Here is an 18,243-nt window from a genome sequence, read left to right on the forward strand (position 1 = left end):
AGCGCGAACGGTTCTGGACGGATTGAAAATGGCGATTATGAAGTTAAGGTATCTGAGAAATGTGCTATGGACTCTTTAAACTCTCTTAATAATTGCTAAGTAAGTTCGGGTTAGTTACTTTCGCTCAGTGTCGCATGAAAAACTAATATTTAGCCGGTGTATAACTTCCTTTCATTTGAGCTCCTCTTGTTCGCATAGCAATGGTTGAACAGCATGTTGTAGTTAGCATTGAAATGTGAAGTTGGCCGACTTAAATTGTTTTGGGTTTTTTTTATTATCGTGCAGTAGGTTCAATCGCATTTATTAAGATACTGACACGGACCTGGTTGACATTTAACCAAAACTAATCAGTTTTGATGGGATATTTTTAAACTAAAGACTCGGGAGGCAGTTTGTTACGGCATGCCTCTGCACAACTTAGTTTTTGTTATTGATCTCGATCATGAAGATGAGGAGTCAGGTGATAGACAGGATGTCAGGAACCAGTTTATTAAAAGGGGAATTTTGCAGATCCTATTGCATTTTGGATACAGACATGGACTTGAAAAAGTGCGCTGGGGCTATATATTCTTCCAGTCTAAGACGGGCCGTCCTGCCAGCTACATATCCAGAGTATCAGACTTCAAAGAGCTTCGGCACAAAACATTTGAGGACTTTCAGCAGGAGTTTGAAGCGAGGTTCGACGTGAAAGATAAGGTTTGTTCTTCTCATCAGAAGCAGCAATGCAGTCAATCCGTTTCAGTCCAAAATGCTCTGAAAGAGGCTCTACTGGACTTCCAGTGGGACAGACCAGATATCGCCTCTCCAACAAAACTTTCGCTCAGGCCCCGGAAGTTGAGTCATGGGGGCAAATCCAGTCTGTCAAAGGAAGATGACATTTCAAGCAATGGTAGAAATTTTGTTTTTGTTGTCTCAAAGTGTCCACAGTCAAGGACACAACTTGTGGACTACCTTTCTTTAAAAGATGATGACATCCCTGCAGATGCGACAGAGTATATAATCTCTAAAAGCCTTAAAGACATGTGTTTTCAACGCCATGTTATCCTCCACTGGATTGACACTAGTTCTCATTATCAGGTAAGTACATGAAGCTGTGCAATAATAAGTTCATATATTGCAAGGACATATTTGTACATAACTAATTTTATACAAAATAAATGATCCATTCAGTTTCAATTTCAAAGTAGCTCTCCATATGTTGCAAGAAATGTTAATTGAATGTTTATTCATTCAATCAAAAGCAGTATGGTTTTGTGTTTTTTTTTAAATTGCTGCTCATTTAAAACATTAACCTCAACCTAAACCAGGGTTCTAGTATCCAATATTTATTCATAAACTGATCTAAACATCTGTCTGTACCCTGCACCGAAAAAGATATAAGCCATAGTCACTATCTCCTTGCAGATTGTGAGGTGTAAGGACTACCTTGGCTCTGACAAGCTATCTGAGGTGCTAACTCATGTGGGTGGCAGAATAATCCCTGTGGTTGCTCTTTTGAACCTCTGCTGCAATCACAAATCTGACTTGGGAATCCTGAAAGAGGCCTTTACTTTCAAGTCCAGCATTGGATTCATCCTGTCTTCTCAAAGGCTCTACTGCCTGGTTTTTCCTGTTTTTGGTGGTGTCCTGAAGTGGGAACAAGGTTGGTAACCTGTGGTATTTCATTAACTTACATATACAAAACAAAGGTCAGTTTCTTTAGTTTAAGTCTCTTAAGAAATAAAAAGGCTACTAGCGTCCCTGAGTGATGCCATTTTAGGAATTTGATATTGGATCAAATAAAATTACAAGTAAGGAAATTAAACTATTATGCACAGTAATATTTCATAAAATACTCTTAATTTGATCTGCAGTTTAGATTAAATGCATAAACAAAAAGAATATTGAGACTGTATATTGTACATATTGCCTTTGTATTTTAATTTATGAATAATTTCTTAATAATTTCTTCATCACTCAAGCATGAGTTTAAACCTAATTGGGTAGTGATAATGTGATGCATTAAAATCAAGTCATGGAGTCATCCTGCCATTATTTATATTTTGGTATTTTTCACGAAACCAGGGAATGTGACACAGAACTGTGGTGTCATGATGGAGCCGGTCTCCTGCAGACAGAGGCTAGTCCAGGAGTCTGCAGAAGTATGTCTAAAAGTAGTGCTACAAAGCTGGGATGCTTCGTCGTTGACACAGACCTCCACTGAGTCATGGTTGCTTCAGGGTTCCAGTGACCAGAAAGCTGTTGCCTTCCAGCATCTCTTAACGGAACTTTCTGCCCAAAGTCTTCACATGGTGAGACCTCAAAACATTACAACATTTTTTTACACAAGAGAGGAGCTTTTGTGCATATTGTCTGACAGTTTCAAACCATAAAGACGTTACTGTTGTTTCAATCTTTCTCTTAATGAAACAAATCATGCACCGTCTTTTTTTCAGAAGTAATTTAGCCCTACAAATGCTTCATAACGATTTAGTCACAAGTTTGAGTTAAACATATAAAGGGTAACAGGTAGTTTGTAATGAGCCTAGGCTGATCCTAGTTGCAACTAAGTTTTCATCAGAACACCTGTATCTCAAGAAATGCACTTGATTTTAACCTTGCACTCATATGGGCTATAGAATATGTAATCCAATTTTGTGAGAAATTCAACAGAAATCAGGGATTACTAACCAGTTATCTTAGATCACGCACAGCACAGTTTTAAGTACTCTCAAGATTTACGCAAACCATAAAGATAATAAAGGAAGTTAGTGTTTGGTTGATGAGCATGTTAGAAAAAGTGGCATAAGTGCATTGCAGACGGTATTTGAGGCCCCCAAATTAATTATGTTGGATATTGAGTCACATTTGCACCTAAACTGATGTCCATATTTGTCTATACACTTTTTTTTCTTCTCCCTTCCACATACACAGCACTCCAAACACAGGATATATTAAATAGCCATCATAACCATACGGACACATCTTTTCAAATCCAAATGTTCACTGCCAAAGACTCCACAAAAATATTCTGCGTTTTTGTGGTTTTGTATGTGGAAAGCCAATTTGGTCGAATGTATGCATCAGAACGTCCTCAAAACGTGTACTCTGATCGCATTCTAAATGCGTTGTGAACACACCAAAGATGCCTGGCACACACGCCCCATTCAGATACTTTGAAACGCTGACAGTATGGAGCTCTCGGCTGTAACAATTGCTAGAAGCCAATGTGTAAAGGACCAATGAGTAAATTTTGCTTTGACGGATATGTTTTTGTGCTAGTATACATCAGTGAGTTTTACGCGTTTGATCATAACTTTTTCATGTGTTTTATATTTGCATACTTCACTATCCATAATTTTGTTCAAACAGAACAGGAACCATATTGGATATATCAGGCCTAAACAATATGGAAATAAAAATAGCAATTCCTCTGAATTATTGTGATTTAATCTGTTAACTTCCAGCTTCTGTTAAGTAATGCAGAAATATATTCTTTGAGGATTATTACATTACATCAAAATATGAACTGCCCTATATTCTAACTCAAAGGCACAAAGCTGATATATGAATTGCTTCACAAACCAACTGCAATAGGCAATCTGTTACCAAAACACTAAAGCCTAAAGGTTATGTTGTCTCTAGAACAGGTCTATACTTTGTCCTGGAAATATGAACTCTACCGCTTGTGATTTATTTTATTTACTCCATAGTATCTCATTTCTTTACATGCTTTCTGTTTGGTTCTGCCCTGATGCAATACAGACACGTGCATTCATGTGCCACTAGGCACTGTCCTTATTCACATTATCAGGTAGGGCTGCTCGATTATGGCAAAAATTATAATCACGATTTTTTTGACTGAAATTGAAATCTCGATTATTTAACACGATTATCCTTTTATCTTTAACAAAATAAATTTTTTTAACATTAAACCTAAAGACATTTAAAAAAAAATGTCTTTAGGATTCCATATGTTTTAGAAGACAAACAAATAACATGAAGCTTTGTCTTGACAAAGTGCAAATACTGATGTAAACTGAATAGATAAATATAAGTAAGGATCAAACAACGCTGTGCGTTGTGATGTCTTATACCATGGTCCCACACAGTAAAGATTTTATAACAATTTTTTTTTCTATAACATTGGCTGAAGTATATGAAATATTTCATGTTGGCCTCGATGTACGTTTTATGCCAAACAACCGCTGTCAGGCTACAGTGCGTTTCTCTCATTCTCCTGTTAAGACTGTTGATCTGCACCAGCTGATTAACACGTTGCTATGGTGACACCCCATAACAGAGGGATATTACAGTGTTTAACTCACCGAACTATGTGTGTGCGTTTACATGAAAATAATGCAGCCAGTTGTCACAGACAATGGTATAAACTATGTTGTATTGAACTTCCACAACCTACTGCAGTTATTCTACATTGACCTGCAGCCAGAGCCAACTGAGACTGGCCGCCTGGGAGTGCTTTAGAACGGGATGGGCTCAGGCTGCTCGTCCGTTACAGTAACTGCAGAACAATATGTGCCTTCAAGTCAGTCGCCAAAACACAAGAAAAGTCTCTTAATAACTCCAGTAAAAGTTGCTAGCTTTGTCGCTAGTCCCTTTTAACAAAAAAAAAGTTGCAAGTTGGCAACAGTGTCTGAATGAAACCAAAGCGGCTGTGGGAGGAGTTTACAGCACATCGCTGCAATGCCAGAGACGCTCTATTAGCAACTGAAGACAGCAGGAGAGGAAACTGCAAAGAGAAAAATAACCACACCCTTTTATTTTCATGATCGTTGAAAACTCAGATTGTAATTGAGATAAAGTCTAATTAATCGCCCAGACCTATTATCAGGACACTTAAAAAGTTAGACATTTTCTATTCTAATGTGTATTGTTTATTCTAAAGTTTAGCTCTTTTAACTGGTTGTAGAATACAGGAGCTGGTACAGGGTTTGTATGTTGTGTTACCTTTGGAATAAGTGCATACCAGGGTTCATCTACCTCCATCATGTACAAAACTAAAAGATCCTTTTTTGTTTAATTTTTTTCAAGCCTTTTTGTTTTAATGTGCATTTACTCACTTGATGTGTTGCTTCTTCCCACAGTTTGCTGAGGTGTACTGCAATGGACTGGCACATTCAGCTGTCTTCTCCCCACAGTCTCACTCCACAGCTCTGCTCACCATTCTCCAGCCAGTTATCACCCAGCATGAACAACTCCTCAGGACAGAGAAGATTGTTCCTGTCACAACCGAACCCTCTACTGACCTGCCAGATGTAGTTAACAGTGTCCTGGGAGTAGTTTATGACATCATGAATGAGGATGGTGAAGACGGCAATGGTAAGTGTTAGAACAAGGCCAACAATACTATTTATGTTGATTTTTCTTTGGCAATAAGTCACAAGAAACATGGTCAGATAGCTCAAACTTTTCTTCATTGATTTAGCAGCCTTTTCAATGTTTCATAATTTTATTGGAGAGATAATTGCTGTATAATTTAGCTATGGATCTCAGATTTAAACCAAGATACAAATTCTTGAAAGATGCTGAGGCTTCATTGATGTTGAGACCCTACTATTGTATTCATTCCCAGATTTGGGCAATTTTTCCAATTCTTTCATTAGGTTTTATTTTTAAAAGAGCTCCCTGAATCATAAATATGGTGTCATTGGGAAAGCATCTGCACTTTTAATGAGAGGAGTTGTCAGAGTATGCCAGGGATGACCTGCTTTTGCAAATTATATCTGATGTGTTGATATTGTGGCTTAAAAGTCAGTGACTACATTAAACCTCAGGTTCTGACAGAGACTAAATAATTATTTATGTCTTACTCAATTTCCAGCCTCTTAATATTAAAGAGTCAGTTGACTATGGGATGAGAATCCTGCCATAGGGCAGAATGGTGGTTAGCACTGTGGCCACACAGCAAGATGGTTGCTGATTTGATCCTCGGCTGGTGCAAGGTTTGATCAGTGGCCTTTCTGTGTGGAGTTTGCATGTTCTCCCTGTGTATGCATGGCTTCTCTCCGGGTACTCCGGATTCCTCCCACAATCCAAAGACATGCATGTCAGGTCGATTGGTTACTCTAAATTGCCCATAGGAGTGAGTGTGAGGAGTTGTCTCTGTGTGGCCCTGTGATGGACTGGCGAGACCAAAGACTGCTGGGATAGGCTCCAGCCTCCCCGTGACCCTTTTTCGGATGAAGCAGTTAGGATAATGAATGACTGAATGAATGAATGAATCCTGCCATAATTGGAGACAGGAAAAATATTTTTTGAAAGCTTGAAAGTCCGCTATTGAAAATTGAAAACCTGAAATAAAGTTTTGAAACCTGGAAAATTATTTTAAGTCTGAAAAAAGGTTTGAATGCCTGCAAACATATCTTTTTACTTGAATTTTTATTTTTCAAAAGTGCAACATGCATATTACAGAGTTTCAGCACCCCATTTTCACTTGTAACAGTACTAAATTATTTTTTATTTCCCTTATTCAACCAGGAAAGTCCTATTGAGATTAAAAACCTCTTTTTCAAGGGAGTCCTAGCCAAGAGGCAGCAAAAAGTATCTAGTAAAAAGGGAATGAAGTGTATAAGATTTTAGCTAGACTTTTTTTTATCTGCACAGTTAGATTATTTATCACGTCTTTGCTTATGTTAATTCCTCAGATAAATTCAATGATCATCCAATTCCTGAGTGGGCTCAGCAGGAATTTAGCCATAGCCCAGTGACAACAAGCATCTTGGAAACTTGGTTTCCTCAGTCAGATCATTCAGGAGTGAGCTCTCATTTGATGGAGTCATTGAGGTACTACAGTTTTATTTCTCACATTTCCTTTACTATACGCTATTCCTTTTTTTGCTAATTGCACAATATACCTGCTGATACTTCAGTTTTGAGATTTGTTTTATAGGCCCTACTTTTCTCTGCAATTAGTGAATAGAAAATATTCTGTTTATATTAAACTATTGTAAAGGGCAAGTGTTACTGCATTTAGCATTAGAGAGAAGTTCTTAAAGATATTGTCTTTCACAATCTCTTAAAGTGCCCTTTCTTTGATAGCTTCTTTAATTGATTTGCAATGTAATAATGAAGTAAGATGAATAAATGTTACCTAGTTTAAGAGGGAATGGCCGCTGATGACTGTTTTGTTGTAGGCTGCTGCATGCAGTGCCAGAGCAAAGAGAAGAAGGGGAATCATCTGTCCATCAGCAGGAACTGATAGGTGGTCTGTCTGAACTGTACAAAACATCACGGGACTCAGTCAACAAGAAGGGCAAGAAACGTTAGTAAACAACAGAGTTTGTCAGTGTTTTCCATTAAACATTATTGATAAAGATTATAATTTTGTATAAGTCAAATTTTTAATATTTGTGCGGAAAAATTGCTATAAAATCTTTTTTTTATTAATCCTTTGTATCACTTCCTGTCTTGATCTGAAGGGGGCGCCAACCGCACACCAGTGAAGCAAAAGATGAAGACCATGAGCCGTTCTTTACAAATGCTGAATGTGGCACGCCTGAATGTCAAAGCCCAAAAGAACCAGACTGAGGCTGAGCAACAGGTGACTGAGAGTAGGGTGGGAGACAGAGCAGGGAAGAGACGGTTAAGTGACAGGAGTAAGACCCGAGGAGCAAATACTACTCGTGAGTGTTGCTCTATACATGTACAATAAATGTAATTATTTAAAGTGTAACCGCTTTATGTTTAGTGATCTCCCTGAATCATTAACAAAATCTGTTCTACATACAAACAGAGAAAGTAATGTTCGTTCATTCTTTTGTTCAGATTTCTCTACTGAGGCAGAGCTGCAAACCTACCTGAAGACCAGCTATGACCAAACTCTGACAGAAAGAGACTCATCCCTCATAGCAAGTGTCCAACAGCTTCTCGCTGCCGTGAAAACCTTCTTTGTGGCAGAATCAGACTTGGAGGTGAGATCTTTAGCTTTATTTTAGATTAATATGCATTTTTATTTTAAATGTTTCTAAATGATAATTGTAAATTTTTGCATATTGGCAGATTTAAGCTTTATTGATTAACTGTAAGGGTCTTTGTAAGTTAATAAAATGGGTATGCTTATGTAGAAATACTTAAGCCATCAGCAAGATGTGTAAACTGTTGTCTTAACCTATTATTGTAGGTCAGCACCTTGTTCGTTCAGCAGCACCTCCTTAAGACCAGCAAATCAATCCGACAGCATTATGGAGTGGCTGATGTTGATAACAAAGTCAGAGAGTGAGTATTAGCTTTAAAAAAATGCAATCTTTCTTGAAGATAATGAATTTAGACTGTTTAAATATAAAAACTGCTCAGTTTTGGAGTCTATTATTCAATTCAATTCAATTCAACTTTATTTATATAGCGTCAAATCACGGCAATGCCATCTCAAGACGCTTTACAGACAGAGAAGAAAACAATGAAAGCCAATTCATATTAGCCTATATAAGGAAACCAACAGAATGAGTTGGGAATGTAACAAGGAATGTCTTATTTAGATGCCAACTGCAAGTGGTGCTGAGACTGGAGTTGTGCAAACCTTTTGTTTCAAAGCAGTCTGACTCACTGGATGTTGATCAGATGGCAGAGGAGGTGAGCTATTCATAATACTTACACTTGTGTATAAAACAGATATGTTGTTAGGCTAACACATCAAGGCTGGTCATATTCATCAGGGTCACCATATAACAGAATAACCAGCTTTTTAAATAATCTATGTAGGTGTATCCAACAGCTTTATCATTTGAACAAGCAACACACTCTTTTGGTTGTCACCGAATTACAATGAATGAAGTGTCATCATAACCTAAACTGAGGCAGAACTGATTTGTCATCCTGATGTTTCAAACCCAAAGTTAGTTTCTACTAGTTGAACAATACAGAAAATATGAATGAGTAATCTCTTGCTGTACGTTAGTAACCAACACGTTGTGTCTCCAGGCAGCCGAGATGCTCAGAATAATTTCACTAACCAAAGATCCAGTTTGCCTGGCAAGGTTCCTTCAAGATGAGGTCCTCCCAGAGTAAGTGCTGCAATTACAATAAATTATGCCTGGTATCGCATTGCGGTCATGGTCTTTGTCTTGCATTTGAATCGAGGAACATTGATTTTTCCTTTATCCAAACTGTATTTGTCCGCTTTAGTTGTAAGAATTGAACTAAAAACTAATTCTTCCTGCAGGTTCCTGACTGCTGCTCCCAGAGTGCTTGCAGACATCTACCATAGTCTGGGTACTCAGCTACCTGAAGCTTTGCTGGCTGCTCTTCCTGCTGACTTCTTCAGTGATGAGTCAGTTGCCAAGGACAGCATTTCCCCTTCTGCCTCTTCACCTCCCATCTCAACATACAGCCTGGTTTCAGATGGTCTACATGACCTGAGAAATCGCTCAACCAATAAGAGGAGGTGAGACTGTTTACTGGAAAATGATTGGTTTTTTTTATTTTCTGTTCAATTATCTACATAAGTTGTTTGGTGGATGGCTAAAGTTGGTTTGTTTCTGTCATAGGAGTGGGATGTTGACACGTCATCGCAGTATGACTGAATCATCTCAGAGTCTTCGTCAAATAGAGATACCAAAGAAAAATACAAGAGCAGTAAGACTATAACCAGCTTTCTCTTTCTCTTTAATGATGTTAAGCTAATGAGTTTGATTTTTCTTAACTGTTCTAGATTTGATTAATAAACATGTAAACACTAAGGGCTCATTCACATCAGCCTTTCTGATTTGAATCCAAGTCCATTTGCTTGGAAAGTCTGCTTCGTTTGGGGAAACATAAATGCACCAATCAAATTCTGATTCGGATCAAAGGAACCGACTCGGTCCGCCTACAATCGCAGGTCTCAGTCCACTGTAGTCGGGTCTTGTCCTCTCTTTTGCTAAATACTAGTGCAGCACCAACTTTGGTGAGAATCGGGATATATTATTCTAATGGATTAGCTCAATTGACCAAAGTGCAACGTAAAAGCAATCTTAGTCCGCATGCGCTTTGTGTATATTATGAATAGTTTTTTGTATGTTGTATGATCCCCACCATTCATAAGCACATCAGAAGATATTTTAACATGTTTATTCTAGATTTATAATTCAGACACTTGTTTGTTTGCTTTTAGTCCAAATTGTCGACATGTGCAGCTTCTGAGAAACCTGTTGCAAAGCCACAACCTCAGAAACAGGAAACACAAGGTATGTGTAAAATAAAATTTTGTATTTATAAATTAGACTTGTAAAATTAACTATATTCTTTGGTTAAAAAGACTAGAATCCACATAACTCTGCTTTTCCCCAAGATTTGAACCTCTATAGATTGCTTGAAAGATCTTAAGTTTTCCTTATTACAGCACCCTCCTTGTGGCTTTTCAACCTTATAAATTGGAATTCTTAAACCAAACCCAAAATGTGTTAAGAAAATTCATAATAAAATTAATTGAGCTTGGTGCTGAAATTTAATTACAAAATTTGAATAAACTTCTTTGATTATTGTCTGAGATAGTCAAGATCATTGTTTTTTCTGTAAATGGATTTAATGACCTGTAATGCATTAATGCCATTTGACTTCTTGAAAGAAGAACACTGATAACTGAATTGCACATTTGAGTCTTTTACATATTCTCCTGTACTGATCCACAGAGGTGACCAAAGTAAGAAGAAACTTGTTCAACCAGGAGATTATTTCCCCCTCAAAAAAAGCAAAACTGCCAAGGAGCCAATCGGTGTCAGCTGTAGAAGGACAGAAACGCAAGCGTTCTTATGAATCTGAAGGTCAGCAGATAACGTGTCATGCAGTCACATAAATAACCTTTGTAACTCATGTTGAGATATAAATTCAGTTTCTGTATTTCAGTTCTGTTTTTCAGTATTTTGCTAAACATCTTAAGGTTAATGTTTTTTACAAGACTAGTGAAAAAAAGAAAGCAATAAAAATGACAAGCAGTAATCTTAATTTCAGAGAGGCACAAACTTCTTACAAAGAAAGTGTGTGAAACGCCACCTCACAAGCAAGTTTCCAGTCGCCTCCTACACCGGCAAAAAATAAGAAGGTATGTTTAATTATTTTATGAAAGTTTTAATCATTATAGTGATTAAAAGAATGATCAATTAACAAAGCAATAGTTGATGGCTATATATGATCAATATAAAACCTTTGCTTAATATTTTTTATTCGATTATTTTTCCCCAAAGGAGATCTGATATTACTGAGGAATGCATTGTGGAGGAATCACCAGTAAAACCTGTGGAAGGTATCTCTTAAGTATTTTTATTTGCAAATGACATAATACTTCTTTAAAAAATGGGAGAAAAAAAACATAGTTTATGTTATTAAATATGATTGAAATATTTTCAATATATTTCATTTTGTGTAAAGCAATTTAGGGATGGTTAATTTTCTGAGCTGATTAGACTTAATTCACGACTACCTCATTCAATTTCAATTTCAGTTAAATTTTATTCTATATCAATTCATACACAATTCATGCATGAGTAGGGTCACTGTTGTCACTGGAAAAGGAAAAGCAGAAGGTGTGTGTGTGTGTGTGTGTGTGTGTGTATACACTACTCACAAAAAGTTAGGGGTATTTGGCTTTCAGGTGAAATTTATGGAAAATGCAATATGTTCATGCTACAGTGATATAATATCATAAAAGTAAGACATTTAAGGAGAAGGATGCACTACTGATTTCCTCATCTCAAAAAATTCATTCAACACAAAAGGTAACAACAATGGTAGTTACACCACAACAAAAAATTTGAACGTCTCAATATCTCGTCATGTGCCCTTGAGCATCAATTACAGCTTGACAACGACGTCTCATGCTGTTCACAAGGCAACTTATTGCCTGCTGAGGCATGGCATCCCACTCTTCTTGAAGGGCAGCCCTCAGGTCATTGAGGTTCTGGGGTGCAGGGTTTCGAGCCTCTACACGACGGCTCAGCTGATCCCACAGGTTTTCAATGGGATTCAGGTCTGGAGAGAGTGCAGGCCATTCCATTTGAGGTACACCAGTCTCCAACAGCCGTTCCCTGATGATGCGGCCTCGATGAGCAGGAGCATTGTCGTCCATGAAGATGAAATTAGGCCTGTGCTGTTCATGTAGGGGCACAATCACTGGATTAATGATGTTATTCAGGTAGTATGGGCTTGTCACTGTACCATTCACAAAGTGTAGGGCAGTTCTGTACCAAGTGGACACCCCTGCCCACACTGTAACACCGCCACCACCAAAAGCTCGCCTGGTGACAACAGTGGCTGATGCATAGCGCTCTCCCTGACGTCTCCAACATCGTTGCCGGCCATCATTTCTGCTCAGTGTGAATCGACTTTCATCAGAGAACAGCACTGAGGCCCACTGGTTCCTCGTCCAGCGTAAATGCTCCCTGGCCCATGCAAGACGACGATGCCTGTGCCTGGTGGTGTGGTCAGGTACCCGTGCAGGTCGTCTAGCATGCAGACCACGCTGATGGAAACGGTTTTGAATGGTCTGACGTGACACTTGGGTGCCTCTCACCTCTCTTAAACGTACCTGGAGTTGAGTGGCATTCATCATCCGGTTTCTCAGGGCAGTGTTCACAATGTAGCGGTCATCAGCACGGGATGTGGCCAAAGGACGTCCACTTCTAGGCCTTTCTGTGACTCTTCCAGTCTCTGGATATCTCTGTTGCAACCTGCTGATGACACTCTGTGACACTCCAAGCTCAGTGGCCACTTCTGTCTGAGAACGTCCTGTTTGAAGCATCGTAATGGCAAGGGACTGTTGTTCCATTGTTAGGAGTCGTCTTGGTCTCATGATGTCAAAATGTGAACAGCATGATGAGGACAGCTGTTTAAACACCAGCTCTAATTGAATTTATTGGTCAATTCAAGGATCACACACCTGCCGTGATTTTTGCCGTGAAGCTCCTTGTTAGAGAACAGCAACTTGTGCAAAATTTATTGAAACATTTAACAGTTGGACATGTGCATTTAAAAGCTTATAGAAGATCACATTAAGTTCACCTGTACAGGTTTGAATGCATTTTAGGCTTGTTGTGAAATTTCACCCAAAAGCTGAATATCCCTAACTTTTTGTGAATAGTGTGTGTGTGTGTGTGTGTGTATATATATATATATATATATATATATATATATATATATATATATATATATATATATAAATAAATATATATATATAAGTACAGAAATATTAACGCGTTAAAAAAAATCGCATTTCTTCACAGAACCTTTGTCAGAGCACAATTTCCAGGTACGTCTTTTACACTGATGCACACACTACTTCCACTACTAACTTAGTTGCATTGGCGATATATTTAGCCATGTTTCAGAGCCTTTCGTGAGTTTATTCAAAGACAAAAGAGCATCATTAAGTCTAGCGTCTTTTTCTGGTGGTATCGGGGATTCTTGATGAGTAACAGTAAAAGAACGTGTAGTTTTCTCTTCTCCGTTAGCAGCAGCTACGAAGCCCCCTAATTTAACTTTGAAACAGTAAAAAACCAAAATAGAAACTATCCTGGCCAAAACTGAACAGACCCAAAGTTAAAGTGTTACTTCAAATACTTTAACTAACAGCTGCAGCTCCAGTTTTTCTCCAATTAAGAGTCTACAACATGTTACAGTAGTTTTAACTTTATAAATGTTTTTATCCACGGTCTTCAATAATAGACATTTATATCTGACTGTAAACCAGGACGAATTAACCAGCATCAACTTCAGTCTTATCATGCAACAGAGGTGATCCTGCTCTGACAACAGCGTGGAGCTGCATGAGGATCGAGCTCCTCTCCCCATTCTGTGGTCCTTAGGAAAGGGGGAAGAGGCAGGGAGAGGAGACTTTGCAGCTGTTAACAGAAAAGAGAAAACTACACGTTCTTTTATTGTTACTCAACAAGAATCCCTGATACCACCAGACCAAGACACTAGACTCAATGATGCTCCTTTGGTCTTTAAATAGACTCACTGAAAGGTCTGAAACAGCGCTACATAAAGAGCCAATGGGCCAAAGTTAGTAGCAGAAGTAGTGTGTGCATCAGTATAATAGGCATACCAGGAAATTGTGCTCTGACAAAGGTTCCGCACTTAAATGCGTTTTGAAAAATTTTGATGCGTCAATGTTTTTCTTTAATTAATTATAATTAATGCTTTAAAGTCCTACTCCTAATATATATATATATATATAATATATATAAAATCAATTTAAATCAATTTTTTTTTATTCAAACCCAGCTCTTTTGCAGTTAAAGATTGATTAAATCTTTTTTTCAGATGAAAAGTACAGTTAAAACATTAAATATATTTTGTGTTTCTGTTTTCTATAAGACTTGAGGAGGAGCCCTAGGATAAAGAAGTTTGCTCGGAGACATTCTAGTACCTTCTACTTGGGTTCTCAACCTCGCTCCCGCAACCTGGAGAAAGCTCTTTCTTCATCCCAGCTTTCACTCAGCGATGGTAAAGTCTGTGAAGTCAATGTTAAAACAGTTCCGTCTCCCATGCATCTTCTTTTTGGGGCTGCTAAATCTCCCATTCGCCACGCCAACCGTTGTGCTGGAGTCACTACCACCAGATCTCGACTGTCCACAGATTCTAGTGTATTTGAGGTAAGTTCTTTATTTAATCATTAGCTACAGATAGTTATATATGCTTTTTTCTCAAGGGGAAGAGTGCAGGTGAAATTTGGTTGGTTGCTAACTGTTTATCCATTAAATGTCATAAATATCTAACATTGTATGTTCTCTTGAAATTTTTGTCTTCAGAGTCCAAGCAAAACGCCAACAAAGTCACCCAGCAAATTTGAGAGCACTGTTTTAGGCAACTTCTCTCCTCGGACACCGGGAATGTCCAAAATGTGCATTTCATCTGTTGCAGAGAGTCCCATAGCAGGGGGGTCTGGACTTGGGATGTCACTGAGGGGGAGTCCTTTCAGATCTCCTGCCAAAGAGTTTCTTGTAGCAACACCTACTAAACAAAGCCCAGTGAGGAGCCCTTTGAAGGGTATTCTCAGGACTCCTGTCAAAGCTTTAGGACTGCACAGCTCCGGATTATGTCTGTTTAACAGCCCAGTGTCCAGGACTCCCAAGAAGAGTGTTACGTGGTCACCCTCTCCTCAGAAATGTCAAGTGGATAAGAACAACACTACTTTCAAAGTACCCGAGTCACCCAGTAATGCATCTCGCACTTCTTTGAAACAGTTGAAAACAACCAAGAAATTTAGTAGTCCTGTCCAAAACACAAACACTAAAAGAGACATTTTCAAAACACCAGATAAGGTCTGTCAGGTAAGCCTAGTGAGGATATCGGAACAGACCTTTCAGACTCCAGAGAAAAACCTACTGTCATCTGAAAATCCCAACAGAGTTCCAACTCCTGAAAGGATTGATGCTTTTAGTGTTCTGGAAACACTTTCTCAGCTGTCGACACCGCCTTCAGACCAGAATATCTCACTTCAGTCCGTCACTAAAACTCAGGTCAAGACCCCTAGTCCTACTCACCAAATGATTACTCGCTCTGGACGAACTCCTGGGAAAAGTTTAAATGCAACATCCCCTTGTGAGCCAACATTTTCACCACTAGAGGGTGCTAATCTTTTAGGGATGTCAGATTCTCCTCTAAAGTCTGCAGAGCACTTGACCAGAACTAAATCTGGTCAAAGAGGTAGATTAAGTCGGCATAACTCAAAATCCCAGTCCAGTGAAAGTTTTGTATCTGAACAAAGAAACACGACAGAATCTGCTGAGAACTTTTTGGAGAACAATCCTCAGTCCCACACAAAAGAAGAGATGCAAGCCGAATCATCTCAATTATCTGAAGCTGACTCTAGTCTCCATACAGAATCGCAGGAATTTGACTCTTCCCATGGTAATTCTGCCACCACAGACAGTGATAGTTTGGATATAGTCGATGCTGCAGTTGTAAACACCCAGTATAGTGGAGGCCTGAAGATGAACATTACCTTTTCAAGGAAACCATCAGTGTCTGGTGAAGATTGTCAGTCACGTGCAATTTCCCCTAAACATCTACCATTTAAAAATACACCTACCCGAAGCTATGGCTTTCGGCAGACGCCTGACCGCCAACAGAGAGAAGCTGCTGCCCGTTTGGGATACGGAAATGATTCCCCTCGATTTTCAACTCCTCGAGGTGCAGCAAAGCCTCACAGACAAAAAGGAACATGCACTCCAAATGTTCTTACCTACCAAGTGGAACTGGAAATGCAGACGTCTGGGCTTCCCAAACTCAAAATCAAACGTACAGATTCAACTAGTGCAGATACCACTTCAGATGGAGGACCTTCAGTAGGTGTGAGACCTCATTTGGAAAGCCCTTTGTCTTTATGCTCCAAACACAAAGATCCTGGATGTGTCTCACCATCTGTGTGTGCTCATGTCACGCCAGCCAAAAGCACACCTGGAAAAGGTGGAAGCATCCAAACATATATCTGCCAGTCATATACCCCTACACGGCATCCTACAGCAGCAATGTCTCCAAGGGCAATTGCAGAGATCATTCCTCTCACTCCTTCTCCTCAGAGTGTGGGGAAAGTGACCCCAGACAATCTCAATAGCTGGCATCGCAGGAAGAAAGCTCAGATTGGAGTGTTGGGAATCAAAGATCGTGGTCTAAAAGGGGAGTTGCAGCTGGAGGAGTTGCTGGAGGAGGCTGAGCTTGGAGTTGGTAGGTTACAGGACTTTGAGGACAGTGATGAGCCCACAAGCAACAAAGCAGAAAAAATGACTGAGACTGTTAAGCAGTCAACCTCAACAGAAGCAGATGTGTTTCCTCTGTCACCACTGGAAGGCATGTACTGGATGGAAAAGTTGGCTGAACAAACAGACTCCTCTGAACTTGAGAAAGCTCAGGAAGAGATCCTCTGGACTTCAGAAAACAGGGATGTCAAGTCAAGTAAGCCACTTTATTTACTTATTCAGAATAATGCAAGTTTTGAAAGTGCTTCCAAAGCTGGTTTTTCTTTGCAAATATTTGGCTATTGAGTAAGCTACTTTGGGTTGTTGCTCACAGCAAGAAGACGAGTCATGTTTTACATTTTAGTTTGGCACAGCAGGGAGGATCTGATTTAAAAACCCTTGCCTTGATTACTAAATATCTTAATGAGTTTCTTCTTCTTGAGAACAAATAACCTTTTCACTACTATTCCTTTAGAGTCATCCTCAAATTTATCCATAACCTCCCATTAAAGAAGGGAAAAAAAGCTGTTACTGATATACACAATTGACAAAAGTAATAGAAATGTAATGAAATTCATGGCATTGCTTTTGAATTATGGTTCAATGGAAATATAAGCAAACATAATGAACTAATACAGTTTATGCAATTGATAAACTAATATTTTCTTCAATGCTGTGAAGTGATGACTGCGGACAAGTATTTTCTATAACTCAGTCAGACTTCTGCATCTGTTGAGAACTATTTTGGTCCACTTTACTTATTTTGTTGTTTTTTGGCAGCAGTGACATCTCCCAGCTCAAAGATAAGAAAACCAGTGACTGCAAGTGGTATTTTGGCCCTCACTCAGTCTCCGTTGTTGTACAGAAGCAAAACAGGTTCTGCTTGTAAGAGAACACCAAATTTTAAAGGTAAGCTGTAAATGTATGCTTTTATTCATATCAGTGAATAAAAAGGTACGATCCACGATGCATCTATGATGCACTAGGATGTTGTATACCTGTTTATGTATGCTTTTTATACTCATAGTTTGATTTGCCAGTCATAATTGTAAACTGTTTCGTTGTACAGTTGTAAAGTCGCAGTACTTTAGACATGCATTTAAGTTTCTCCTTTTTAGCATGAGCCAGTTTGTCCAACCTTTATTTTAATATGAACATATTGCCAGATGATTACAGTATATATTGTGCTGTAAGTTAGCTCATCATAGCTATTATTTTCTGAATTGTACAGATGAAGCTACTTCGGGGAGGACAGAGGTAGATGGTTTGGATCTCTCCCCCTTTAACCAACCAGTCAAACGCTCAAATACAGGGAAGACCTACAGCAGAAAGAGGCTGATTTAGTGAAGTTAAAGAAAACAATCTAGCATTTTCTCAAAGATTTCTTTCAAATGTCCCTTGAAAGGTTTTCTAGATGTATGAATGTACTTTTAATTGTGATCTGCTAATACTTCAAACTGTACCATTTTATTTTCTTTGAATCATTACATTTTAATGGCTAAGTTGGGTTATAACCACAGTTTTAAAAAATGTTTGCTTTTTTGTTGTTTTATTTCTGTTATTTCAAACCTGCCATGTTTAATGTTTTTTTTCT

The 18,243-nt window shown here is 38.6% G+C and overlaps 1 protein-coding gene across 1 annotated transcript; it reads left to right on the forward strand.

Moving 5' to 3' along the window:
• Window positions 1–402: 402 nt before the first annotated feature.
• Window positions 403–18,107, forward strand: ticrr (TopBP1-interacting, checkpoint, and replication regulator; the record flags this gene model as incomplete). The annotated part of the gene is made up of 21 exons (XM_079250360.1): window positions 403–1,077; window positions 1,405–1,642; window positions 2,065–2,291; window positions 5,085–5,319; window positions 6,645–6,783; window positions 7,134–7,261; window positions 7,419–7,622; window positions 7,765–7,910; window positions 8,120–8,214; window positions 8,475–8,568; window positions 8,917–8,999; window positions 9,158–9,379; window positions 9,483–9,570; window positions 10,088–10,160; window positions 10,605–10,736; window positions 10,924–11,014; window positions 11,157–11,215; window positions 14,287–14,564; window positions 14,721–16,866; window positions 17,430–17,558; window positions 17,881–18,107. The coding sequence occupies 21 exons, from the start codon at window positions 403–405 to the stop codon at window positions 17,991–17,993; spliced, it is 5,595 nt and encodes a 1,864-aa protein (XP_079106486.1). The 3' UTR covers window positions 17,994–18,107.
• Window positions 18,108–18,243: the final 136 nt, after the last annotated feature.

This window comes from Telmatherina bonti (genome assembly GCF_933228915.1).
Source record: "Telmatherina bonti genome assembly, chromosome: 2".
NCBI classification, from domain to species: domain Eukaryota; kingdom Metazoa; phylum Chordata; class Actinopteri; order Atheriniformes; family Telmatherinidae; genus Telmatherina; species Telmatherina bonti.